The 26838-nt window shown below is 35.3% G+C and overlaps 1 protein-coding gene across 1 annotated transcript; it reads right to left on the reverse strand.

The window, feature by feature from the left end:
- Positions 1–8548: 8548 nt before the first annotated feature.
- Positions 8549–20055, reverse strand: LOC102917658 (UDP-glucuronosyltransferase 2B17). The gene is made up of 6 exons (XM_006983795.4): positions 19275–20055; positions 17839–17987; positions 15300–15431; positions 14492–14579; positions 13485–13704; positions 8549–9508 (listed from the first exon to the last, which is right to left on the reverse strand). The coding sequence occupies exons 1-6, from the start codon at positions 19996–19998 to the stop codon at positions 9232–9234; spliced, it is 1590 nt and encodes a 529-aa protein (XP_006983857.1). The 5' UTR covers positions 19999–20055; the 3' UTR covers positions 8549–9231.
- Positions 20056–26838: the final 6783 nt, after the last annotated feature.

The raw sequence follows: 26838 nt of genomic DNA on the forward strand, positions 1-26838 counted from the left end.
CTAGTAGATTTCCTGAATGAAACTGACTTGTAATGTTACCAATAGCTCATTCCTGACTGTTCCAGAAGTCATCAGTAAAACAAATAGATGTACTTTTATCTAATAATTTACAAGAATGTCTCTTTGTCCCTAAATAATGTCTTAACATTTTCTTCAATTTAGGTGATTTATTAAACTTAACTATTTTGTGAATTCATTCAGTGTTGTCTCAATTTATCTCTTCCCAACTTACACCATAGCTTTACTCATTACAATAGCTCAATTTTTAAAAATGTCATCTAATCAGACCCATAACTCTTTATTATTACTAGTTCATCTTACATTGATTTCATTTCTTCTACAGTAATGCTGATTCATTTTCAACACAACTCATCAGTTTAGCTTAAATAATTCAGCAAAATAACACTACTTTTTCTGTACCTAAGAGGAGTAGTATATAAATGTAAAAATTTCCAAAGATATAGAAATGCTATTTATATATAATATAAATATATTAAAAATAAAAATTGAATAGAGCATACTCTTGGAAAAGTGTTCAGTTACATTATTAGACATATGCTACTTCAATTAATATTTTTCTTACATATTGATTTAATAAGGACAAATATCTATCAACCATAACTATAGCACAAAACAACTACTTCTTATGTTTCCTGCTAGACACTTGTGCATATGGAATGATGATATTTAATGGAAACTAGTGGGACCAAAAATATTAATTCCTTTATCTAGCACTGATCTAACTACTGTAGAAAGAGGATCCAACTTACTTTTATTCTCATTTCACATTTGGATATCAGGTGAATTACCACTCTTGTGGCCACAAACAACATCCAGCTCTAAACTCATCTTTGTCAAAATTCCTGGATGTTCTCTTGTTCAAATATTTCATTTTCAATAGAACTCCAAGCCTCTTATTTATGATAATCTTAGCATGAGGCAATACATAGCTAGCAATATACTACTAGACTGCTAAAATTTGCAATGCAAACAAATAAGAATTTTGAAAACAATTGCTATACCAATTTTTAATTTTCTCTTGGTTTCAAATTTTCTTTGCTAAAAACAATGAAGACCTTGACATATTAGTCATTTCCCAAATAGCTGAACATTGTTCCTGGTGAACCTGGAACCATGAGTGTTTAATTTAGAATATTATAAATTTTACATAAATAATGTAAGAGGAAATTTAACAGTATGTCTGCAAGGCTTATCCTTTAATACCTAATGATTTCTACATGTGCCAATTCAGAATACTATTAGTTATATGATGTGTTCTTGAAGTAGTTGACTCAATTTCATGTGTTTTCAAAATTAAACTCAGGGTTCTCTAAGTTTTGTCTCCAATCTCAATGGTGGTTGGTGTTTCTACTTTTAAGAATTCTATTTAAATTAAACACATATGCCTGGATTATTAAAGATATAGAATTTTATAAATGAAACAAATCATAAGTTCATTGTTTATATGTGATATAATTAAACATTTTAAATAAAGTGGAAACAGATGAGTATTCAAAAAAGACTAGATACAAAGAGCACTGGAAAGAATTAGTGAATATTCTGTTTTCTTAGTGGATCTTGACTATCTTTGAAATGGGTGTTTCCTAAGTATTCTAGAAGGTACCTACAAATTACGTAACAGTTATGAGTTTTCTTATTACTTTATACAAGGGGCATCTTCGTTTTTAAACTGATCTCAATTTCTCTTTCTTTCAAAATTCACATTGTATGTACTCATTAAGATGGATTGACTGTTTTTAAATGTCATCGTGTGAGACAATTGATCATTGGTTAATTATTACCAGGATACCTCACAATGATTTACCTCATTTCTTCTCCACTGATGGTGTGTCACTGTCATCATGACTCATGATTTAGCTTAATATAATATAAAATAATATAAAAATTACCCGCCGGGCGGTGGTGGCTCACGCCTTTAATCCCAGCACTCGGGAGGCAGAGCCAGGCGGATCGCTGTGAGTTCGAGGCCAGCCTGGGCTACCAAGTGAGCTCCAGGAAAGGCGCAAAACTACGCAGAGAAACCCTGTCTCGAAAAACCAAAAAAAAAAAAAAAAAAAAAATTACCCTATTTGTACCTATAAGGAAAGTATGCAAATAGAAAACTTCTCAGCAAAGACAGATTCAATTTAAATCAATTTTATATTTTCTTACATCTTTAATTAGTGTAGCTGGAAGTTTTACTGTGTCCTGCCTGGTCCTGCAGCTGCTCAGATCCAAGTAAACATACAGAGGCTTATATTAATTATGAACTGGATGGCTTATGGCTCAAGCTTCTTGCTACCTAGCTCTTTTAAATTAACTCATTTCTACACATCTAGAAATTGCCACGTGGCCATAGCTTACCAGTATTTTCACATCTTGCTTCTCCTACCAGTGGGTCACAATGTCTATTTCCTCTTCTTTTCCCGTCCCACTATCTCTCTTGGATTTTACTGTCTGGCTCCCTCCTGCCCTGCCATAGGCCAATGCAGCTTTATTTATCAACCAATCAGACCAACACATATTCACAGTGTACAGAAAGACACCCCACAGCACTTTCCCTTTTCTGTTTAATCAAAAAGAAAGGTTTTAACTTTAACCTAGTAAAATTATATATAACAAAACAGTTATCCAGCAAGAATTACAGTTACAATATCTAGTCTATTAATATTTGGCAAATTCAAAGAAAATATTCTATTTATCCTATATTTGTGAGTCTAAAGTTTTATATCTAACTTATCTTTTATCATAACCAAGGAAAATTATAACTATCTTGTCTTCAACTACATCAAAGACCTCAGAAGGATATAATATTAAGTAAGTAAATAGGAAATGCATTGTAAGCAATGTCCAAAATTCTGGAAAAGACAGAGACAGCTGGCTGCCTAGACAAGTCATCCAAAGTTCCTCTGCAACATTAGGGCATCCATCTTCAGCCAATAGGCCTAGTGTCTTAGTGACTTTTTCCTGTGTCCTGTAGAAATTCTGGCAGTCATCTCTGTGAAGCAGGAATCTGAAGAACCATTTCACTCCATTTTAGCAAATTCAGTGGTCATTTTCCTATGACTCCTGTGTCCAGTTTATACAACATATTATCAGCAGTCCAGGCAAGAGCAGTTTCTTGCTAAAATGGCTATTTTTGCCAAGAAGAACACAAAGTCCAAATAGAGTGTCTTTGATGCCATCTTTCTTTTTGAAGTAAATCAGTGCTGCTAGAAGCAGACATGTGTCACTGCCCAGAAAGTCTGTTTTTAAAACATTTTAAATGCCATATTCTGTAGGTCTTTGAAGTGTTTGAAGATTACCTACCTAAATGAAATATACCTTGATATATCTAAAAAACTTACCTAACATAAGTTTAATTATCCTAGATGACTATTAATCTGTATTTCTTAATTATATATTACAATTTTAAATGAGCTGGACAAACATAATACCTTAAAGAAGAGTAGAAATATACATATAGTATAACAAAATTAACTTTAAATTTTTATTAATAAACTAAAATCCATAGCAATGTAAAACATTTTAAACAAGTTGTGGCTCTTTAAAGTAGATTCAATAATCTACCCTTTCATTATATCATATTTATATTCTATCCCCCTTTATTCTTTAGAAGGATACTGTCTATGACCAATAACAATTTGTAACCAATCTCTAAACAAAGACAAATATCCATGATTCATTTTTTGGGAATGTGGTTGTAGTATTTAGGCTACTTCCTGCTGATAGGGGGCACTGGTAGTCATCCTGAGAAAATTTGAGATAACAGTCAGGTCCTGGGAAGACCAGCTATAACCTTTGTTGATAGGTACCATCTGTAAAGGTTCAGGAGGTCTAAGCTTGATCAAATCTGATCCATTTTAATCAGGAACAAATCCATAGCCTCTTGCTTCCTGTGGAAACAAAAGCAGAGCCTCCTTCCAAAGCAATATATCTTTAGATCCAAATTTTGAACTTAAGATACCTTTAAAATATACATATTGGTTTAACTCAGCAGCCTTTATAATCAAATGTCTTTCTGCAGTTAAAAATCCCAAAAACGATATAATCCAGACTCTGTGTGTGATTTCCATGTTTACGTCACTTATTTTTTATATTACTTTTACTGTCTCTTTAAAGACTTTTTAAAAATACTATTTCTTTATATAACTTTGTATCCTCCTTTTCCTCTCTCTTCCAAACCTACATGCATTCTTTACACATAATGTAAACCATTTAAAGTCTTATTCCATCTGAATCTGCCTTATTGTGAATCTAGCCAATGGAAGCCTTGACTGCTGACTCTTCCACTTTAGCTTCCCAATATGGCAGACCAGCTCTGGGAGCCATGTGTACCACCAACTCTTGCAAGCCGTGGGTCTATGCCTCCATCAAAGCAGCGTGTAGCCCAGAAATAATTTTTTTTTTGTCTGTACTAGCAAAAGCTAAATCCACTATGCCGCATACTGTGCGGCTTGGAGATGTCTCTGTGTACCATGGTGGGAATCCACCATGCTGCTTAGCTCAAGCCCACACACTGCGAACCCACCATAGATTAGCTCATGGTTTGCCTGAGCAACACATTTAGTGCTGCAAGCCACAGGAAAATGCAATGGAATTCAGCTACTATAACAAAAGCTACTACTTGGAAAAGTCAAGGACTTCTCCAAAGGTCAAGCCATGGCTTAAGAAGTCTTGATGATATTTTAGCTTTTGTATATATTAGCTGGTTCCTACAGTGATTTTCTTGTAATGCTATGCGTGCTTCTTAGAACTCCTAACAGAGTATTTATCTAAAATACCTATCAAGCATCTAAAGCCAAATGAAACAACACCTGTCTCCTAGGTAAGGTAGATAGCTTTATTTCTTATGCTATTTAGGATGAGACCCTCCTTTCTTATACAACCTCACTAATAGACCCCTAACTTCTTACCTAACCACTTCTAGGAATGTAGACTGAGCACATAGATCTCTTTTTTGATATACTAATCAGTCATTAGCACTCAGTTGACCTCCTCTTTTACCACTCCCATTTTGGGTTGAAAAAGAAAGCCTGATGGTGACCCCCTGAGGAAAATTCTTACCTACCTTTATGACCCCAGTAAGAATTCAAGCCTGGTGACCTTGTTCTGGCAGAGGATGGCTATGGCTTGGGTTTATAATTGAACACCTCATAGACTTGAGGGGACATAGTTATAAGGAAACAGAGAGGAAGAGAGGAGTGGAGAACTTGAGGATGGAAAACTGAGAGGGATAAGGTAGATTTTGACCAGAGAGAATGTGTAGACAAGATGGAAGATGGGGAAGTACTAGCTGGGTAAGAACAAGATGAGAAGGACCTAGATGAGGCAGAACTAAGATGAGAGAATTATGATGGAATTTAGAGGGAACAGTAGCTAAAGGTAGAGAGAAATCAGGCAAGAAAGGAGCTAGGCACGAGAACAGAACTGAAGCTGTGCAGATAGGATTTTATCTCAGAGGAATAAAGTAGATAGACAAAGACCTAGGTGTACTTAGATTCATTTCCCTAAAATAATTCTCTCTGTTTGTTGTTTTCTTTTCTGAGCCCTTGGGAAGTATATTAAGACTGTTCCTTTTAATATTATACAAGAATTTAGGAACCTGTTTTTCTTCCATTTTAGAATCATTTTGTTTTTGTTTTTGCTTTTTGTTTTTAAAGCTTTCTCAGGTTTTTCATGGAAATTCTTGCTTCTACATCTGGGCACCAAATTAGTAAGGATAAGTATCCACCACATCTCATTCTCTAAATACTTTCCTATTCTGGTTCCTGTTTGACAGGATGGTGATGGAAACTAATGGCTTGCCACCATTGACTCCTTTATTCAACACTGAGCTAATTATGTCAGAAATTAAACAACAGCTATGCTAATATATCAATTATAAATATGTATCTGGATAGCTCATGAATAACTAATAGTGTTGTTTCAATATGATGTCCAACTCTATATTCATCTTTCTAAGAATGTCTGTATATTATACTCCTTTTTTAAAGGCATGAAGCACCACTGCCCAGCTCTTATATTCTTTTTTTTCAAGCACTTCACTTCTAAAAATTCTCCATGTCTCTTTCTTATGGTATATTACCATGAACCAGTACCAGAGTACTAGAGTAGTTATGTAATATCTTTTCTGAAAAAAAAGTCTCTTGACTTCAAATAGAATGAACTTTTGTTAGATCTTGCAAACAAGTTAATAATATGGGTTAATATAATTGAATTGTTGGCCAAAGTGGCCTCATGTTGGCCAAACAACTGAGATTGTTTCCAGGGCTCTTCTTTTTTTTCTGCAAAAGCTGATGGTAATTTCTGTTGCTGGAGATGGTGCCTATATATCTCACTGAACATGAAAAAGTTGAGGTGGTGCCTACCTAGAGCCTTCACCCCGACTGACTAGTGTTCATGGTACTGGGAGGCACTCTAAATGCTACCGTAGGAGAAAGGTAACCAACAATATAGTTACCAACTTTGTGATTTACACTGTTGAGTTACCTACATAAAACACTGTACAATCATGTTACAAACACTGAGTTAACAACTAACCAGTCTCTGATGGGATTGAAGGCCTCCTCCATGAGGTAAATTTTTGCCTGACACTTCTTGGGTATCAAAAACTTGAGACTCTATGGGGCCTAGGGAAAACCAAAATATCTATTGTGCAAAATTAATATAGCAATAAAATGACACCAAATGTTATTCTGCTATACCCCTAGATCAGTGTCTCATTCAGCCATCAGTGGAGATGCTTCGTCTTGCAGTATAGGGGAGCTAACACGGGGATGCAAAACTGAACAATGTATAGAGAATGAGAGACTTTGCAAAACTCAGTCCTAAATGGGATGTCTTCATCAAACCATTACCCTCAGGACTCAGGAAACATGTTCGAAGAGGAGGCAGAAGACTGTAAGAGTGAGGAGAGATAGATGACATTAAGTAAACAGTTTCTTCAAGATACAACAGGAGCAACACATATATCAATTCACAAAGACTGATGTAGCATGTACAAGAATTGCACAATTGTTCAAGCTGATGGGGTCAAAGTATGAGAGGGAGTCGCAAGCTCTCATGTCTAAACAAAAACCTATTAACCATTAACAACTGCTGAAAAGAAAATTGTTTTTTTTTCCCAATGGAATCTCATAAGATATATAAATAACATTTAAGTATAAGCCTAATGTCTAGCTGTAGATGGTTGACACAAAACAAACCCAATGATATTTTTGTAAATTTATGACTCATATTGCTGTGTTTGGGCATTTTTTTTTGTCTTACTAGTTTCTTGCTCATACATTAGGATTTCTGATTCTGTGTTTTTAAAGGCTTTGTGTGTATGTTTCTTGTGCTATTTGTTGATAACTTTTTAAATTTAATAATCCATGGAATTGGTTGGGTGAGTAGGGATGATCTTGGAGATGAGAGAAGAAAAGTGGTGATACGAATATACTGCATAAAATTTCAACAAAAAGGAAAAAAAGTGTACCTTGATATTATTTAGAACTTTGTACTCAATCTGCTGTCCTGCTGTGTGCTTAGCCTGTTTAAGTTTAACCTGCCACTAAGAAAACAATGATGCCAACCTCATCATGCCTTCCAATTACAACCTTTCACAACCTAAGATAAATATGTAGCTTTAAAGTATGTGCTATGTGATGCCTATGATCCATAGTAATATGCGAGTGCATATATATGTGATGGTAATAATTTTTGCAAACAGAAACTAGACTTACATGGCCCTTCAGTGATAAAAATATAAACGTTGAGGGCAGCACATGAACATAAGTTGATAAATATCCATGTGTTGTTTTGGGTGCTGTTTTAGGTCAGTTGGTGTCAGTAAAGTAACTTCTTCCCTTGTAAAACTTCAGAAAAGATTTCTGTAAAAGTATCTCTACTCATTTCCCACACAATTTGTTTTCTATTTTGTTCAGTAAATATAGAACAAAGCCCTTTGTTAGAGACAAATAGGAAATATGGACAGGTATCAGGGGCAGACACAGATTATACATAAAACAACAAGCTACACAGCACAAAATATAGACACATTGATAACATGGGGAGAGATGTAGAAAACTAAAATTTAGGTTTACTCTTCTATTTTTTTTTTTTTTAGGTTTACTCTTCTAAACTGCTAGAAGAGGAAGTCTTTCTCTTTCTCTTTCTGTTTAATATAATATCAACACAGCTATTGTCTATGGTACTAGACTTAAAACATTTGGGATGCTAACAAATGCAGTTCTAAATAATATTATATGCCTTACCGATTTCTATTTTTTCTAGGTTCAAAATTTTATTTTGCTAAATATTGAAACATGCTAATGTTTCTACATTCTCTATGGCTTAATGTTGATCTTTATCATAGGGAGCACTAGAATATTTTAAAATATTAAATAACTATTTAAAAATTTAGGACAATACTTTCTATTAGCATCTGAATTATTTAAGTTATTTTTATTGACAGCCAGACCAAGAGCATTCTTCAGGTCCAAAAATTATGTTCATCCCCAACTTCAGGCAAATTCCACAAAGATATATCAACATTAGACGAGGGTCAAAGTAACCTTGAAGTGTTTATTTCTGGCAGAACATGGTAGTTATTTTAGACCTAATTTGTTGATTATTTCAGTTAATACAACTAGACAATGGTCAAGGGCATGGAAATCTCAAACATGTGGCCTGGGCTTCCATGACTGTTGGGAGAGGAAGGAATAGGATGGGGAACTGTCTAACAAAATACAAAATGGAGTCAGAACAGCTGTCTTTTTCTTATAGAGTTGGCTTCAGTGTATCCTGAATTCTCTTCCCTCTACTTTGCTGGTTTAAAAAAAATCTTCTTTGTCACATTTTAAACAGATCATATTCTTGTTTTCTTTGACAGACACTGAATGTCCATTTCCTTCTATTTTATTAAAAAATATATATATCTGCAAATTCACAGTTATATGTCAGGACCTCTTTTTTTCTCCAGTAAACAGGTCAATGTTTCCGTGATTGTCATTATTCTCAGGATTATTACATCAATAAATAAGTATGAAATACAATTATGTGAGAAAATACAGATTTGGAATTGTTAATCTTTTAAGTTTTAAGCTGTAATATATATATATAAACTAAATAGCCCAGTTTCTTCTAAATCAAGAAAGATAATCTTGCTGCACCTGAAACAGTGTTAGAGTTGAATGGAATAGTCTTCCCCATCATGGCTGTAGATGTTATCCATGTTATTAAAGAGCTCTATTCTCTTTTTTTCTTTCCTGTCCTTACAAAGAAATGGAAAACAGTCCAGCAGCATTTTACAACAAGGAAAGCCATGGCTGCCACACAGGCGAGCAGGTATCCAACCACATCCAGAGAGTGGTACTGGTACCAGGTGAGGTTAAACGCAAGTGACTTCAGGTGCTTGGCCCCTTTGTGGCGCATGACAAACTCAATCCAGAAGACAGCTCTGTCCAGGGGCTTCATAGGCTGGTCGTGGTGAATGGTTGACAACCACATAGCATTCTCTTTATAGCTAAAGGAAAATATAATGGAAATTAACTTAGAGAACAAATTAAAAGCAAACATGTTTGTTTTTCCACAGACAGTAAAGATGATTACATTAACTGTAGAAGAAAAATATTTTTTTCACTCAGTATTAAAGAACACTTATCATTCAGACCAAAACATGTGCACAAAATATTGAACACTGATGAAAAAGAAAAGAACAAATATTTGTTAGCAACAGAGTGCACCACTAAAGTCCTAAGTACAAACAGAAAAATAAACAGAACTGAGCTATCTTTTGGGTGTATGAAACTTGAGTTATCTGGCAAGTAACTATTAGTTTCACAGGTGTGCAAAGTTCATGCCAGTATCAGTTTAGAGACAAGAGGCAAATCTTTGTCAACTTATTTGTGGTGCCTATGTAGGCAAAGAAGAGAGAGAATTGGAATTGTTTTGGACCTTGTATTGACCATTTATCAGCAATTAATTATAACTATCAGTGTGGGTAACTTTTACTTAACGACCCTGATTGTCCATTCCTGCCCTTCATATACCTTGCTGCGAATTTGATCCCATTGTTAAATTATTGTCCAGTAGAATTTTTTCCTTTTGCACCTGAAGACATGGCTAATCCAGCCTGAATTCTGATGTGTGCTATACCATAACACAGTAGAATGTCAGCGGAGGTAACATCCTTCCCTGCTATTATAAATATCATAGAGAGAGGACTGTTTCTCATGTGGGAGTGCTAATCTTAATGAGTTTTATAACATAATACATTATATTTCAAATAAAAGAAAACAAACCATGTTCCAGAAAGTGGTGATTTAAATTACCTGTATCTCCTAAAATCCTAGAAAAGCTGTTTATAAGTGTGTGCTTTTTATTACCTCTGTACAAACAAATATGTTCTCTTTTTATTTAAAGTCAGTGAAGAAAAGGAAAAATATACTGAATATTTCTGATAAGACAGATGATATAATACAATTAATATTGATGTTTGTACTAAAGATTTTAATGGTGAGTTTATGTTTTTTAGATAGGTTAGGTTTTAAATAAATGTTTTCTAAGTTATAATTTGAGAGGAAACTTTTATTATTATTATCCAAAATAAGACAAACACAGCCCTGACTCCTAAGGATCTGCAAAGATGTAAAAAGCAGCCTCATCTCTCCCCACTGATGTTAAATGGGTCAAACCGAAATCCCAGTACTTTGTCATTTGTCAGCAATGGAGTAAAAATATTTGCTCAAAACCCTTGGGGAGCATTAATTACTATTAAAATGAGAGCTTGATTATGTCCGGTGGTTAGCAATGAAAGTCATTATAGAAGAATTTTTAAAAAGCAAAGAATTATATGCAAAAAAAGTATTTTTTATCATTTGCTTCATTAAAATAAAGTTTTAAGAATATAAATTTATCCTAAAGAAAAGGTTCTATACTTTAAATTTCCACAAATCATTTATTTATTTTTAAGGTTTATTTTACTAATGTTTCTGAATATTTTGCATGCATTAATGTTATATTCACTATGTGAATGTTTGTTGTGCCTGGAGACAAGAAGAGGGAATCCAATCTTCTATAAATGGGATTATGTAAGCCTGTGAAGAACCATGTGGGTGCTGGAGACTGAGGACAGGTCTTCAGCCACAACAGCAATTTTTTGGAGGGAGGGATTTTTTTTTTATTTTTTTTTTTATTTTACAATACTATTCAGTTCTACATAATAGCCACAGATTCCCTTGTTCTCTCTCTTCCTGCCCCCCTCCCGTTCCCCCCAGCCAGCCCCCCATTCCCATCTCCTCCAGATCAAGGTCTCCCCCGAGGACTGGGATCGACCTGATAGACTCAGTCCAGGCAGGTCCAGTCGGAGGGGTGGATTTTTTTTTAATTTACTCTATGATTTTAATTTAATTTTACATATCAGCCACGGATTCCCCTGTCCTCCCTCCTCCAATCCCCCCTCCCTTCAACCCACCCCCCATTCCCAACTCCTCCAGGGCAAGGACTCCCCTGGGGATTCAGCTCAGCCATGAAGATTCAATCTAGGCAGGTCCAGTACCCCCCTCCCTTCGCCCAGGCTGAGCGAAGTGTCCCTGCATAGGCCCCAGGTTCCAAACAGCCAGCTCATGCACTAAGGACAGGTACCAGTCCTGTTGCCTGGGGGCCTCCCAAACCGTTCAAGTTTCAACTGTCTCGCTTATCCAGAGAGCCTGATCCAGTTGGGGGCTCCTCAGCTATTGGTTCATAGTTCATGTGTTTCCACTAGTTTGGCTATTTGTCCCTGTGCTTTTTCCAGTCTTGGTCTCAACAATTCTCGCTCATACAATCCCTCCTCTTCCTTGCTGATTGGGCTCTCAGATCTCCACCTGGGGCATGGCCATGGATCTCTGCATCCACTTCCATCAGTCATTGGATGAGAGTTCTAGCACGACAGTTAGGTGTTTGGCCATCCTATCACCAGAGCAGATCAGTTCGGGCTTTCTCTCGACCATTGCCAGTATTCTATTGTGGAGGTATCATTGTGGATTTCTGGGGACCTCTCTAGCACTTTGTTTCTTCCTATTCCCATGGAGTCTTCATTAATCATGTTCTCTTTTTCCTTGTTCTCCCTCTGTGTTCTTGATCCAGCTGGGATCTCCCGCTCCCCTAAGCTCTCTTTCCCTTGACCCTTGCCCTTCATTACCTGCTCTCACATCCAGTTTGCTCATGTAGATCTTGTCCATTGCTCTGTCATTGGGCGATCACTGTGTCTTTCTTAGAGTCCTGTTTTCTAGGTAGCCTCCCTGGAGTTATGAGTAGTAGTCTAGTCATACTTTGTTTTACATCTAGTATCCTCCTATGAGTGAGATATCACCTTACACCTGTCAGAATGGCTGAGATAAAAAACACTGAAGACACCTTATGCTGGAGAGGATGTGGAGCAAGGGGAACTCTCCTCCACTGTTGGTGGGAATGCAAGCTTTTACATCCACTTTGGAAATCAATATGGTGCTTTCTTAGAAAATTGGGAATCAATCTCCCCCAAGACCCAGCTATACTACTCTTGGGCATATACCCAAGGAATGTTCAGTCATACCACAAGGGCAAATGATCAGCTAAGTTCATAGCAGCATTATTTGTAATAGCCAAAACCTGGAAACAACCTAGATTCCCTTCAACTGAAGAATGGATAAATAAAATGTGGTACATATACACAATGGAGTACTACTCAGCAGAGAAAATCAATGACATCATGAGGTTCGCTGGTAAATGGATGGATCTAGAAAAAAATCATCCTGAGTGAGGTAACTCAGACACAGAAAGACAAACATGGTATGTACTCATAAAGTAATTTTTTTAAACACTGAGCCATATATCAAGCTCTGAATGTTTACACTAATCTCTCTACTGAGGTCTAATGCTAAAAATTTGTAGGTGTGATAAAAGATTCAGATTGCCATTTTACATTAATGCTTCTCATCATCAGTGTTTTCCCAATTTGTCCTTGTAAAACTTTCCTTGACAGTTTTAGTGATTATTTGCATTACACTTATGAGTTATTTCAAATTTTGTACTGTACTTCAAATTCTGGCAATAATTTTCCACTGAAAGAAGGAAAAGGGAAATTGTTCAGGGTGGTAGTGCATGCTTATATTCTTAGCACTCTGAAGATGAAACAAGAAAATTGAAATTTTAAAAACATATTTCATCTCTGTATGTAGTCAGACTCACCTAGTGAAAAACCCAGAAAACAACAAAAGTAATTCCACTGTGACAATCATACTGGTTTATCTTTGCCATATTTAATTTTTCTTTGCTCTTATAACTGCACTTTTGTCACTCAACAAATAGTTAAGAAATACATACTAAATAATGAATGTATAAATAAATAGGTAACTAAATAAAATATGAAGACAGAGCTCACTGGTAAAACACACACCTCTTTTGTGCAAAATCCTGTTCAAAGGTAGGACAAATAAGTCAGTAGATAAGTAAGTAAATATGGAAGAGGTTATACTCACACAGGATTGCTAATGACTGCCTTCAGTGCATTGTGCAAATCTGAACTGGACATCGTGCTGAATTCCAACCCAACAGCGGCCCCTTTGGCTTTCATGTGAGCAATGTTATCACGTTGTTCCCCAAATAAGGGGATGCCGACCATGGGGATCCCATGATGGATTGCCTCATAGACTCCATTGGCTCCACCATGAGTTACAAAAGCTTTGGTTTTCGGATGACCTAAGATCAGATGAAAGACAGTAAATACCCTGAGAAAGCATAAAACAGAACATAGAAAGTGGAGGGACTTCCTGTAAATATTATGTCTTGTAGCTAACTGCATTTAACTTGCTTTTGTATATCAGAGCAACAAGCACCCAAGTTTACATATAACACAATGGAAGATCACATAGCTTCTATTGCATGTGACCTAGGATTTAAACAAAGATAATTTTATTTGATTTGATTTATTTGATTGTTAACTGAACACACTGAAATCATTTAATAAGTAAAATAAAGCACTGTGAGAAGAGTCCAAGGACGTGTCAGAACTGATTCTTCTACAGAAACAGTGGATCCACTCAATGGAGCATAAGAGTGTTTAAGGGAATCAGGAGAGCATATGTGAATCACAGAAATCTTCATGATTAAGACTGTGAATCTTTAACCACTTACAGTAGAGTAACTAATAATAAAACAGAATGAAGAATGTTTCTTAATGGTATTTGGGAAAACTACTTCATTCAGAAAAAAAATGTGATAACTGAACTAGACAAAAAGAGTTAAACTCAAGTAATTATAGAAAATTCTCTTTGAGGAGCAGTTACAATTAAAGTATATACTTTATTTCTGGTCAGAAATATTATTATAATAGAAAATGTATATTCTATTCCCATGAAAACTCAAAAGACATTTAAACAGTGATATTCCTTTGAATTTTCCATGACTGAAAACTCAGTTGTTTCCTGTTCTGCTATCTATCCATGAGAGATTGCCTTTCACTCATCATTCAGTGTTCCAGCCTTACCCAGAAGGTCGTTCTGGGGGATCCACTTGTACACATGAGTATTCGGTCCTAAATTTTTTGGTTTCTTGCCCTCAAATCTCCATAGAACCTGTTAGTTTTAAGACAATGCTTTATTACAGGAGTCATGGTTTTAAATGTAGTATTTAAAATTTAGAGATTATATAACTAAATACCTTTCATAGAACAGATGAAGAAACTGAAGAAGAATTATTGAGTAGTGAGAATTATATATATATAAACAGCAACAAACAGTATGTGCTTATTTTCATATTCATTCAGGTTGAATGTAATCATGATTTCCCAAATATGTTAGACAAATGAGATAATTAGTGTTTAGTGGTTATATTTAAGATACTGTTTCGTCTCCAAAATTCTATTGTAATGACGTGTATCAAATTACCAATGATTCATATTTTGCATATATTTATTAAAATAGCTAAAATGAAGAAACTATGTTTACATGAGATATCTAAAGTTCATGCTACATTAAAATCTTTCAATACATATTAATGTTATTGTGCTAGTGCAGTTATTAAGTAAAATTTACTCTCTCATGAATTATCTTTAGAAAATTATCCCCAGATAATTTTCAAGAAAAAAGGAGCAAGTGACTTGGCAGAATACTTAGTACTCTGTACTCTTGCTAGCATTATTTCCAGAACACCATAGTGTCTCACTTCTAAACAAGTTAATGTAATTTAGAGTATAATATTTTTTATCTGTCACGTATTAAATTTCTGCAGTTAGATCATTTAAAACTTTACAGACCGAGTACATAGTGGGCTCCTATGTGGACATATGGCCCCACCTTTTGTGGAATTTGTGCAAGGGCTGATGCAATTGCCATGGCCTTTTCTTCTGTCATGTTGCTGACCATTGATCCCAGAGAAAACACCACGATGCCGTGTTCTCCAGAACTCTGGACAAAGTCTTCTATTTCCTTTGAAGACAGAATTTGTATCAGCATCAAATAACAACAGCAGGGAAAGGACTATGGATAAAATGCTATAAAAATATTGGGATTAAAAGTCAAATGTTATTAGGAATTATTAGGTACATCAAAGGTAACACCAAATTTTCCATCTTGCATACTCTGTAGTTTTCACACAGCAGTATTAAATATATTCATACATTTGTGCAACAAGAAATGTACAAACTAAACCTTAGGTACAAAATTTATCATAGGATGTATTCAAAAAATTAAAATAGCAATTTATATGTATCTTTTACTCTATGAAATGTGTGATTTTAAAAGTGTGTTTTGAGCCGGGCAGTGGTGGTGCATGTCTTTAATCCCAGTACTCAGGAGGCAGAGGCAGGAGGATCTTTGTGAGTTCAAGGCTAGTCTGGTCTACAGAGAAAGATCCAGAAAATTGCAAAGCTACACAGAGAAACCCTATTTCGAAAAACAAAAACAAAACAAAAAAAGGGGGGTGTTTTGATGATGTACTCTTAGGCAAAGATGAGTCCTACTCTACTGGGGAAAGGCTTCCACATAGTAATGTGTAGTGTTAGAAAGGATGCATATGAAGCAGGGAGAAATTTGATATTCACATAGTCATCTAGACCAACTAAGTCAATCCTGGATATCAGTGATGTGTCACCATTAGATCACCCTCACCAACCTACAAGGCTACCCATGCTGCCAGGGCACTGCTTGGTGTTATGAGACCACAGGCCCAGGCAAGGTACATATAAATTGCTATTTTAATTTTTCAAATACATCCTATGATAAATTTTGTACCTAAAGGTTTAGTTTGTACATTATCCATACTAATATAATATTGAGTCAACCTTTGACTTTGAAATGTTAGTATGAATAATCCTAATAATTCAATTGAAGAGTAGTATTTGGTTTTATTAAATAAAGGGATGTAATTCTATTAGCAGAAATAATTCTTTCATAAATTAAATTTAGTGATTGTCTTCACTGAAAATAATAAGAATTATTGGGTTTTCACATGCAATGCTTATTTTTCTCTGTGTTTAATTTTCTAGTCAGCAGTGATGTCAAGAGCCGTGCTTCTCAAGAAATCTTTAGTACAGTGAATCTCAACCCATGAGTCACGAGATCATTTGAGATTGCCCAAGACTATCAGAAAACACACATTTCCAGTGGTCTTAGGAACTGAGACGCACTCCTCAATCTATCTCTAGGCAGGTCTGCCCACATGCAGACATGCCCACATATAAGTGCAACTATTTTAAAGGGTTTCAGCCTCAGGAAGGCTGAGAATCACTGTCTCCTATAGGCATTGCATAAGACGTTAAAAATATATACCAATGACATAAACTTCCAATTTGTATCCAAAACTGAGATCCCAAGTGATGAATGTTTTAAATGATGGAGTGAAAGCCAGAAATATTAGTTTTGGCCAAAGTATTACTGAGACCATTCCTAGAATTGTGGAATGTATTTTTTGTTTGAGCTAAAATCCTGGTGAACAATTTTCCATCTTCACCTTACTGTCTATGTGTACATTTACTTTTAAAAAAATCTGTAATCCATTCGTTCTATGGTTATATTTGAAAATATAATCTTAATATTGTGGCATACTTTTCCTACTCAGCAAGATACTTAAAGTATCTTCACATACATTAGGTAATTACTAACATTAACAATCATTATAATTTGAAGATTAATTGCCCCCCACAGTCTCGGTGCTGAAGGATTTGGTCTCTAGATAATTGTACTGTTTTGGAAGGTTCTGAAAACTTTAAGAGGAAAGTCTAAATAGAGGAAATACATAATTCCAGGCGTGTCTTGAGGGCAGTATATTGCTCAACCAAGCTCTACTTCTTGTCTTCTATGGAATGTGTAGCTTCTCTCATATCCTTCAGGTGTTATCTAACACAGTCTCAGAGTTAATAAACTCTGAGATGTTCTGTGATTCCAACTTCTCATAGCATTGTAATCCTTTCTTTAAAAGCAGTTTTCCCAAAGGTTTTATTAAGTTATAAACCTTTGCCTTTCCTAAGGAGCTTTATAATAGGGGTGGTGGCAGAGACCATGTCTATGCTGTCTTTCTATACTTTGAATATTTATTTTGGAGTATTCTAACTACTTCACAGTTTTTTAAATGATGAGCGATACTCTCTGACATGATGAATTTAACTGATTTAATCTTGCTAACTGGTCCTGTATATTTCCAAGGTCTCTCATGTTGTTCCCTAATTGTGGAAATACAGAAACACGTTACCCAGTAAAAAAAAATTTATCCTTTTCATTGGCAAGACTCAATACCTCACTTCCTACATCTCTTTCACTGAGAGAACTGAAGGAATGGTGTAGAACCATTTCCACTGAAAACAACCGTACAGCTGTGAACAAAAAGGCATTTATTTACCTTGGGCAAGGGTTTGGCAGGTTTGCAGTGATGTCCACCAATAAAAACAACATTTGGTAAGACTGGGCGAGGAAACTCCAAATCCCAGTAAGACCTAATAAGCCACATCTCTGTTTTCTTCATCATTTCAGCTAATGTAGTAGGTCTTCCTACATAGAGAAAAAGGAAGTGGTCAGGGAAGGAAAGGGAAGAGAGAAAATGGTAAGGTTGTCTTCACAATATACTAAGATTTCCCAAAAACTGTTTGAATAATTTGCGCTCAATTATGTAGAAAATATGCATTTATAAACAAAGTATTTATTCAAGTACAATGTAATTTTTATGTGTAATTTATCTGTGGCTTACACAATAAGTTAATATATGTGCAGTAGGCAAACAGAAGAAATTCAATGTCCATAGCTACCTCAGTAAAGAACCATCATAAAGACTCATTAAGAGAAGCCTCCATATAGTTAAGCCTGCACTACCTTCCTCCCTAAAGATTTGAAAGTATTAGGGAAATATATAAACAAATACTCAAGCTCCAGAAAAAATAATCCCACCACAGCCATAGATACGACTTGAAACTTGACCCAGCAATTCTCACCCTATTTGTGAAACATAAGCAGCTGCTCCTTGTTCCTTGGTTTTCAAAGTGATTTTTGAATTTGATGCCTGGCTGAATTCATGATCCCCCACTTCCAATTCTCCTTTATAGTAAGAACTTACTAGTTCTTAATATACCTCTACTTTTATGTCAGGAATTTAATAGTATTTATTATATAAATATAGCCATAGCATCTAGAAAATGTACAGAAATTATGAGAATAGAAATTTATATTCACCATTAATGGGGGCTTATATTTATTAATGGAGAAACTTGACTTTAAATAAATGACAAAGAAATTCATATGCAGCCATGCTTTAGAAGTTTTAATATACTGAATGGTTACACAGAAAGGAAACTTGTGAAGGAATACAGAGTCATTAGAAACTTCAAATTTAATTTTTTGAGTCTGTGGTTAAACAGCCTATCATGCAGTAGGGAGTAAATCCTTCAGGGCATATATACAATTTTTAAATAAAGAAAAAATTATCTATGTAAGATCACCAATAGACTATAAATTTATGTCATTTCCTGTTCTACACATGTTAAGCTTATTTTCTTTATAAATGAGAAAAAAATTGAGTAAAATGATTAGGCAATGGCTTATACTAACCCTAGAAGCTTTGCTTGGTAATTACATGACCTCCTTGAATGCCCTGTGTCAATTGTGTACTAAATGATTCTCTCTGACCAATGACCTGACTGCCCACTGTTTGTGAAGATGCAATTTTACAAATCATTTATCAACTGCACCTTTAAAAGACAATGCATCTTATTTTAGATGCACATGATAATAGATAAATGCAATGAAACAGCCTCCACCTAGAGATAAAAAAAAAAGTTAACTTACCCAAAATTTCAGTGTAAAACAGACCCCATTTCTTCTCATTAAATGGCTGGAACCAAAAGTCAAAATAAAGCATGCACATCATATTTTCCACCCTCTCCATAAATGTCATTTGACCACTTAATCCTGACAAAATAATAGGTACATAAGAGGGAGGGAAAAGAAGTCCTCCACTATTCTTTTCTATTGCATAGCCAGGAAAATAGCGAATGCTGTACACAAAGGGTATTTGGAGTATTTCAGCTATCAGTTCACCACAGGGACCATGTGGATCTGAAAGAAGGACATCAAACTTCGATTCTTGCAGTTTTGTCAGAAGCTGTTTGTTTAAAACAGCTTCTTTGCACAGATTTAGCCACAGATCAGAATATTGCCTATACACTTCATCCAGCGATGGAAAATATCTCAAGCATGTATCTCGTGGTACTTCATTCATCCAGCCAATGACCCATTGTGTATAAAAAATTTCCAGATCATCTTTACTAATAGATGTAGGAAAAGTTTCAAACTTCAGGCTAGGTGATTTTTGGGGATCAAGAAAGATGGAAGATGAGGGTCTCAGAACTGTCACTTCATGACCCCTTTGTGCAAGTTCATCCAGTATTATCTTCAGATTCATCCAATGACTGAATTCCATTGGCCATACCAACACCTTCCCACAATTCCCAGGTTTGAAGTAACAACTCATCTGCAGGAGCAGCAGAACTGACATCCACTTCACAGGCATCCTGGGAAGTCATAAGGCTCCTGTTCATGTAATGTTCTCCTTAGTTATAACCGGGAGATATATATTTCTTTGTGTTTATATCTGAGTGAAAATTAAACTGTAAGTTAAAATATAACTTGGGTTGAGCAATGTTGACATAGTAAATGATTAGGCATATATTGACTGAAGTTATACATTAAGTTAGTTAATGTATACATTAGTGTGTTTAATGTATATTTTGCAATGAAGTGTGTTCACTTAGTGTTGTGTAGGAAACTTCTTTCTTTGGGAAGATACAGGACAGATAAACACATGTGTTTCTGTTTACCCCAGAAAAGGAATCCACCAGAGATCATAGTCATGTTAGCACCAAAGTCCAACTTGCAGAACCAATGAGTTTCATGAAAGGTTTTCAGAGCTAGAAATCATTAAAAAGAAGCAAATATACTCTAGCAATATTGGTCCTCCAAATGAGATAAAAGTACAGTCCATATCAAAGCAGAGAATTAGGAAGAAAAAGAGTTTCTGTGATAGAATATAAATAATTTGGAACAAGTAAGTGAATCTGAAAAAAGTTAAAAGAACTTAGTACATGATGAACATTAAACATCCAAATATTGCCATCATGGATGGTACAGGAGAAAATTAAAAATTATCAAAAATAATTCTACGCAAAAACTTCTGGAAATATTCTCTTATAGAAAGATAGGGATATCCTAACAAAGAAATTAAGAAGATATCTTATATATTATATCTAAATCACTATTTCACATGTTATCATGTTGTCAAAGTCCAAAACAAAGAGTTAATCCTGAGATAAGCATGAATCAATTATTAATCCACTATGTGGAGTTCTACGAGACTGAGAAAAGATTTCTCAGCAAATATTTAAGATTATGTAGCACAGGGGAAATATATTTAAATTTCTCAAAGAATAAAAAAGTTCAGATAGGATACCCAGCAAACTGCTTTAGAATTCAATGAGAGATGAACGTTTCTGAAACAAGAAATACTGAAAGCAATTATTACCAGCAGGACAGGCTATCCCATATATCTGGGGAGTCCTATACTAGAAGCAAATTACAGCAAATACAGTCATAAAAACAATGTAAAACAGAATTTAATAGTAGAGCAAACAAACAAAGAAATTGGAAAAGAACCACAAATTTTCCTGTATAGAAAATGAACAAATCATCAATATGGAAAATAATAATAGGAGCAAACATATACAAGACAAGAAAAAAATGAGCAACAAGACAGGTATGTGTATTTATTTATATACAAATAACAAATAACACTGAATAACAAATAAATCCTTCAGTGGTTTTTCATTGTTTATGTACCATATAATTAAAAGTGTAAAAATGGGAGTGAATGTGTAAGTAAAATAAAAATGGATATAAATAGTACAGGAGAAAATCTGTCAGTTTTCTGATTTCTGACTGAGAGTGTGACCATTAGTAATTTACTAATTTTCTAGAAACTGATGGTACACTGAATAACATTATTTCCAATACTTTACCTGAGGAGAGTCTGCATCCCTAAATTATATCTAAATATCTCTAATTATTTTACTGAATGCAACCATGCAATTTTTTATTTTTTGAAGTATTTGTGAATCAATTCAATTTTATCATTTTAAATTGTATCTATTTTTCCTAATTTATGTCATATCTGTATTTACTGTTTCAAAAGTCATCTTGTCATTCTAACAAATCTTAAATAATTTTAATATTATTATTTGTTAATTTGACATTAATTATTCTCCTTTCTTTTCTAGTGATGATGTGCCACTATTACCATGGCTCACAATTTTAAATTAACAATATTAAGAAGACTATTTCCCATTTCTCTGTCTATAAGAAAAGATAATGATTTGGAAAATGTCAAAACACTATATATATATATATATATATATATATATATATATATATATATATATGTCAGAAACAAAATTCAAGCCTTGTTGATATCATTTCTAATTATTTATTGGGACATCATATGAATGGCCGCCAGCGTGGCTGAAGACCCAATATCTGAATGTGAGTTCATCCTTCCCAGAATTTCTGTCTGTTCTTTGTTCAAGTACTTCATTTTCAAAAAACTCAATGCTTCTTTCTTGTGTTAGTCTTACTGTGATGGTTTCTACCTAATACTAGCTTAGTTTCTAGGGTACTAGGATACCAACAACATTTAGAATGCTAACAAATGAGACTTTCGAAATACTATTTTCCATATAATTTTTATTTTTTCTCAGTTTTAAGAATGTTCCAGTTAAAACAAATAAATGAATTCATGGTCGCAAATGAGTGGTCTGAGTTCTGTGTCTCACATGATGTACAAATGGAAAAGATCGACTTTAATTAAACATCAGCGAACTTCCATAAGGTGGTTTAGAAATCAGAAAGATGGAGGAACATAGCTGGAAGTTTTCCTGTGCCCCAGCCAGCTGGCGGTTGGGACAAATCTCTCCCACTAGCATCCCCCAAGTAAGCATACAGAGGCTTATATTAATTATAACTGCTTGGCCATTAGCTCATACTTATTACTGACTACCTCTTACACTTAAATAACCCATATTTCTTATGATTAGCCATGTGGCTTGATACCTTTTCTCTTTCTGCCTTTTCATCTTTCTTCCTCTGTGTCTGGTTGGCAACTCCTGACTCAGCCCTTCCTCTTCCAGAATTTTCCTCGTCAGCTTGCCTGCCTATAGTTCCTGCCTGGCTACTGGCCAATCAGTGTCTTATTTATCAACCAATCAGAGCAACACATATTCACAGCATACAGACTGACATCCCACAGGAGAGGAATTTGTTTTACAACACAAAATATATTTATAAAACCTTATGTTATAGGATATTTGTACACTGTGTGAAGATATATTGGTGTAATAAAAGGCTGAATGACCAATAGCTAGGCAGGAAGGGTAGGCAGGACTTCCAGTCACAGGAGGACTCTGGGAAGAAGAAAGGTAAATTCACTGGGAGATTCTGAAGACACTGAATATACAGTACAGAGCAGAGGTAACCAAACCACATGTCAGAATCTAGATTATTAGAGACAGGTTAATTTAAGTTATAAGAGCTAGTTAGGAAAGAATCTAAGTGAAGGCCAAACATTCATAATTAATAATAAGCTTCCAGGTCATTATTTGTGGTCTGGCAGTCCTGACAATAAAGTAATACTATATATGGTGACCAATGTCTAGTAATGAATATGCATATAAGGCCTAAAATAGCTTTCTGAAAATCACGGTTTCTCGGGTAGGCTTGTGACATACAGAGGCACCTCTCTTTTAAGAGGCCCTTCTACCAAAACACTTGAATGGGGTTTATGAGCAGCAGGCGGCATGCTACTCAATGGTGGGATACTAGGGAGAAATGCTACCACAGCACGGACTCAGAAACTTCACTGAGTTGGGGAGATAAATGCAGCTCCTACTGGTATGGCCAGTGTGAGACTAGGCCCTCAGGGAACATATGGGGAACTGAACCAGTCACCCAGAGCCATACAGCAGAGGGTCTAGCTATGGCCTAACAGGTTAAGGCTCTGCTCACATGGTCAGAGAAAACTGCAGATGTGCAGAAAGCCAGGTTTACACACACAAAAACCTCTAAAAAGGTAGAAGGTGCTTAAGAAGCTGTGTGGAGGGGCTGGAGAGATGGCTCAGTGGTTAAGGGCACTTGACTGCTCTTCCAGAGGTCCTGAGTTCAATTCTCAGCAACCACATGGTGGCTCATACCATCTGCACTGCGATGGGATCTGATTCCTTCTTCTGGTATATATGTAAAATACATGAATAAACAATTGTCCCTGATTTTAAAAAAAGGAAGTGTGTAGGGTAGTCATGCGTGCTTTTCCCCCGAAGCATTGCCCCTAGCAGGCAGCAGGTAGCTGCTAAGTACCTGCCTCCCCAGGGTGTGGCTGAGGGGGCACCCCTTAAGACCTGGGATTCATACATGCTGCTCTCTTGGCTACCTCGCAGTCTTGGATGCTGAATGCTGGATGCTGGTGCTGTGGATCAAGGCAGAGTTCTCCAGAGAACTGGGTTGGACCACGCCCCACCCATCCTGGATTCCATGCTCCCTTATCCTTGTTGTGACTTATCCCAGAATAAATTCTTTTGAGTATCAGATAGACTCTGTGGAATTCCCTCATTAAAAGTACTTAAGTGCTAAATAAAGAAAAGAAAATTCATATAGACAGTGATAGAAAAATAGTTTAAAGATAATAAAGTCTTTAAAGAAAAAGTGAAGTAAAACAAATAAGCCACATACGGGTGGAAAATAAAAAACACAAGGAGTTTTTGACCTTAGATGATGCTTTGCTAATTTAAAATTTTTCCCATGCTAATGAACAGAGAACAGCAACTGCTGAGATACATTGGATTATGAAGGAACTACTAAATTAAACCAGCGTATATATTTTAAGGGGGTCTTATCTTTAAAGTGGAAATCAATGTATATATTACATTGAGTGAGAGGTTATGCTTTTGTTTCCATAGGAAACACAAAGCTGTGTATTCCTTCACAGATTTGGCCAGGTGAGCCCGGCTGAGGATCTTCACTGAGGACATGAGGGAGGAAGCCACAAAACTGCAGGACAAGTGACATATGTGCTGATTATTTTGCGTGGACAGCTCTGAGAATTGAGGAGCCGTGATAAATCTTGTTGGCTATTGAGTCCTCAAGACTTATGACATGTCATCCTTTCATATGGATGGATAGAGATTTATATTACAATTTGGTTGTGCGATCCTAATGGACTTATAAAGTTGACAGATGCCTTTTACCTGGTCAAACATAGAACAAAAATCATATTTAGCTTTCTTGTGAATACTGCACATTCCATACTTGTGTTAATGCGGACATATAGGTTACCTTTAGAAGTTTATGTGTTTTCAGAAAAAAAAAATTAATGAAAACAAGTAGCCCAGTTGTCCAGCCTCTCAGCATGTCTCAGTCGCAGTTTCCTCAAAATTCTGCATCCAGATCAACTTTAAAGCTGATAGCTGAGATAGCCCAGCCTTACAGACTACTCCATACAAGACTTTAGATAAATTCTACACTTTCCCATCACACTGATATTAAACAAAAAATAATACAGCTAGCTTCCCCCCAAGACTTCACCATTGTTCCAAATTTCTCAGGGCCCCCTAAAGATTCCATCACCCCCAGACAACAGGAGGCAGTCTAGAGAACATGGCACCCACATTTCGAGGAGATGGGGTGGGTGGCTTCTGGCCATTCGAATGCTTGTCATTGTTTAGGGAAAGTTAGTTACAAGTTGTCATTGGTTATCATCTGGGGGGAAGAAAAAAAAACTAAGCAAAGGAGATAAGACATTCTGAAAAGAAAAGCAGGGATAAAGGAAAGATAGGATAAAAGGGTAGATTATTGAATATACTTTTAAATTAAAAAATAACTATTAATCTCAAATATTTTACATTGGTATGGATTTTTGTATATCAATACAAATTTAGGGTTATTTTTGTTTAATATGATGTATATATGTTTCAATTTCTGTTTAAGGTATTCTACCTTTGCAGCTCATTTTAAAATGTAAAGTTATAGTTCTTAAAGGCTATTATTACAAACTGTTTAGGAAAACTAAAAAAATGTAGGTTAGTAGTTAGTCATCTATAACAATCAAACTTGTAGTCATGTAGGTGTTTTCAAGGTTAAACAGGTATATTTTGGGTAGATAGGTGATCATCAAACACTTCAGAGACCTACAGAACTTGGCATTTCAGATATTTTAGTAACATTAGTCTTTTCATGATAGTGAGACATGTCTGCTCCTGGCAGCACCTACTTACTTCAGAGAAAATGATGGACATCAAAGAACCTCCATATGAAGTTTACTTTTATTGTAGCAATGTTAGCCACTTGGCAAGAAACTGCCCTTGCCTCGACCTCAGACAGTATGCTGTCTAAATTGAACAAGCAGGACACAAAAGAAAGTGACTGTAGAACTTTTCTAAGACAAAGTAAACCAGTCCTTCAAAATTCCTGCTTCACAGAAAAGTCTGTCAGATATTCTAGTCCTGTAGACCAAAGATAGACGCCCCAATATTGCAGAGGAACCTTGTGTGACTGTCATATAGTCATATTTCATTGTCATTTCTATAGTTTTGGAAGTTGCCTCCTCTGTACTTCCTTTTCACTCAGGTGATATTTTATTCTTCTTGAGTCTTTGATGGAGTTGGAGACTAGATAGTTATAGTTATAGTTTTCCTTGTTATCATATTCAGAAAAGAAATTTATGTAAGAGATATAAAGTTTATAAATGATGAGAAACATAAAAGCTTAAGTTGTTTATCTAAAAATATTTAAGGTCTATCTAAAAGGATATTTTAGGATGGTAATACAAATTGTGATAGAAAGTGGTTTATGTATCAAGGCAGAGATAATAAAATAATTTCGACAAATACAAATGCACTGGACATATAGATGTAATTCTTACTTGATAATTGTTCTTGTTCTTATTTTCTATAGTTTTGCTGTATTAGAGTTAAAATTTTGCCTTTTTATCTAGACCAAATGGGAGAAATATTGTTGGATATTTGAACACTGTATAAAGATGGATTGTTGTGATTAATAAAAAGCTGAAGTGCCTAGTAGTTAGGCTGGAGAGATAGGCAGGACTTGTGGGCAGGGGAGAATTCTGGGAAGAAGGAAGGTGGATTCACCAGGAGACTCTGAAAAAGTTGGATATATGGTGCAGAACAGAATTAATCAATCCACACGATAGAATGCATATTAGTACAGACAGGTTAACTATATTATATTATATATTAATTTAACTATATATAACTTATATATAACTATATATAACTTATATATATAACGATATATA

The sequence above is a fragment of the Peromyscus maniculatus genome, chromosome 10 (genome assembly GCF_049852395.1).
Source record: "Peromyscus maniculatus bairdii isolate BWxNUB_F1_BW_parent chromosome 10, HU_Pman_BW_mat_3.1, whole genome shotgun sequence".
Lineage (NCBI taxonomy): Eukaryota > Metazoa > Chordata > Mammalia > Rodentia > Cricetidae > Peromyscus > Peromyscus maniculatus.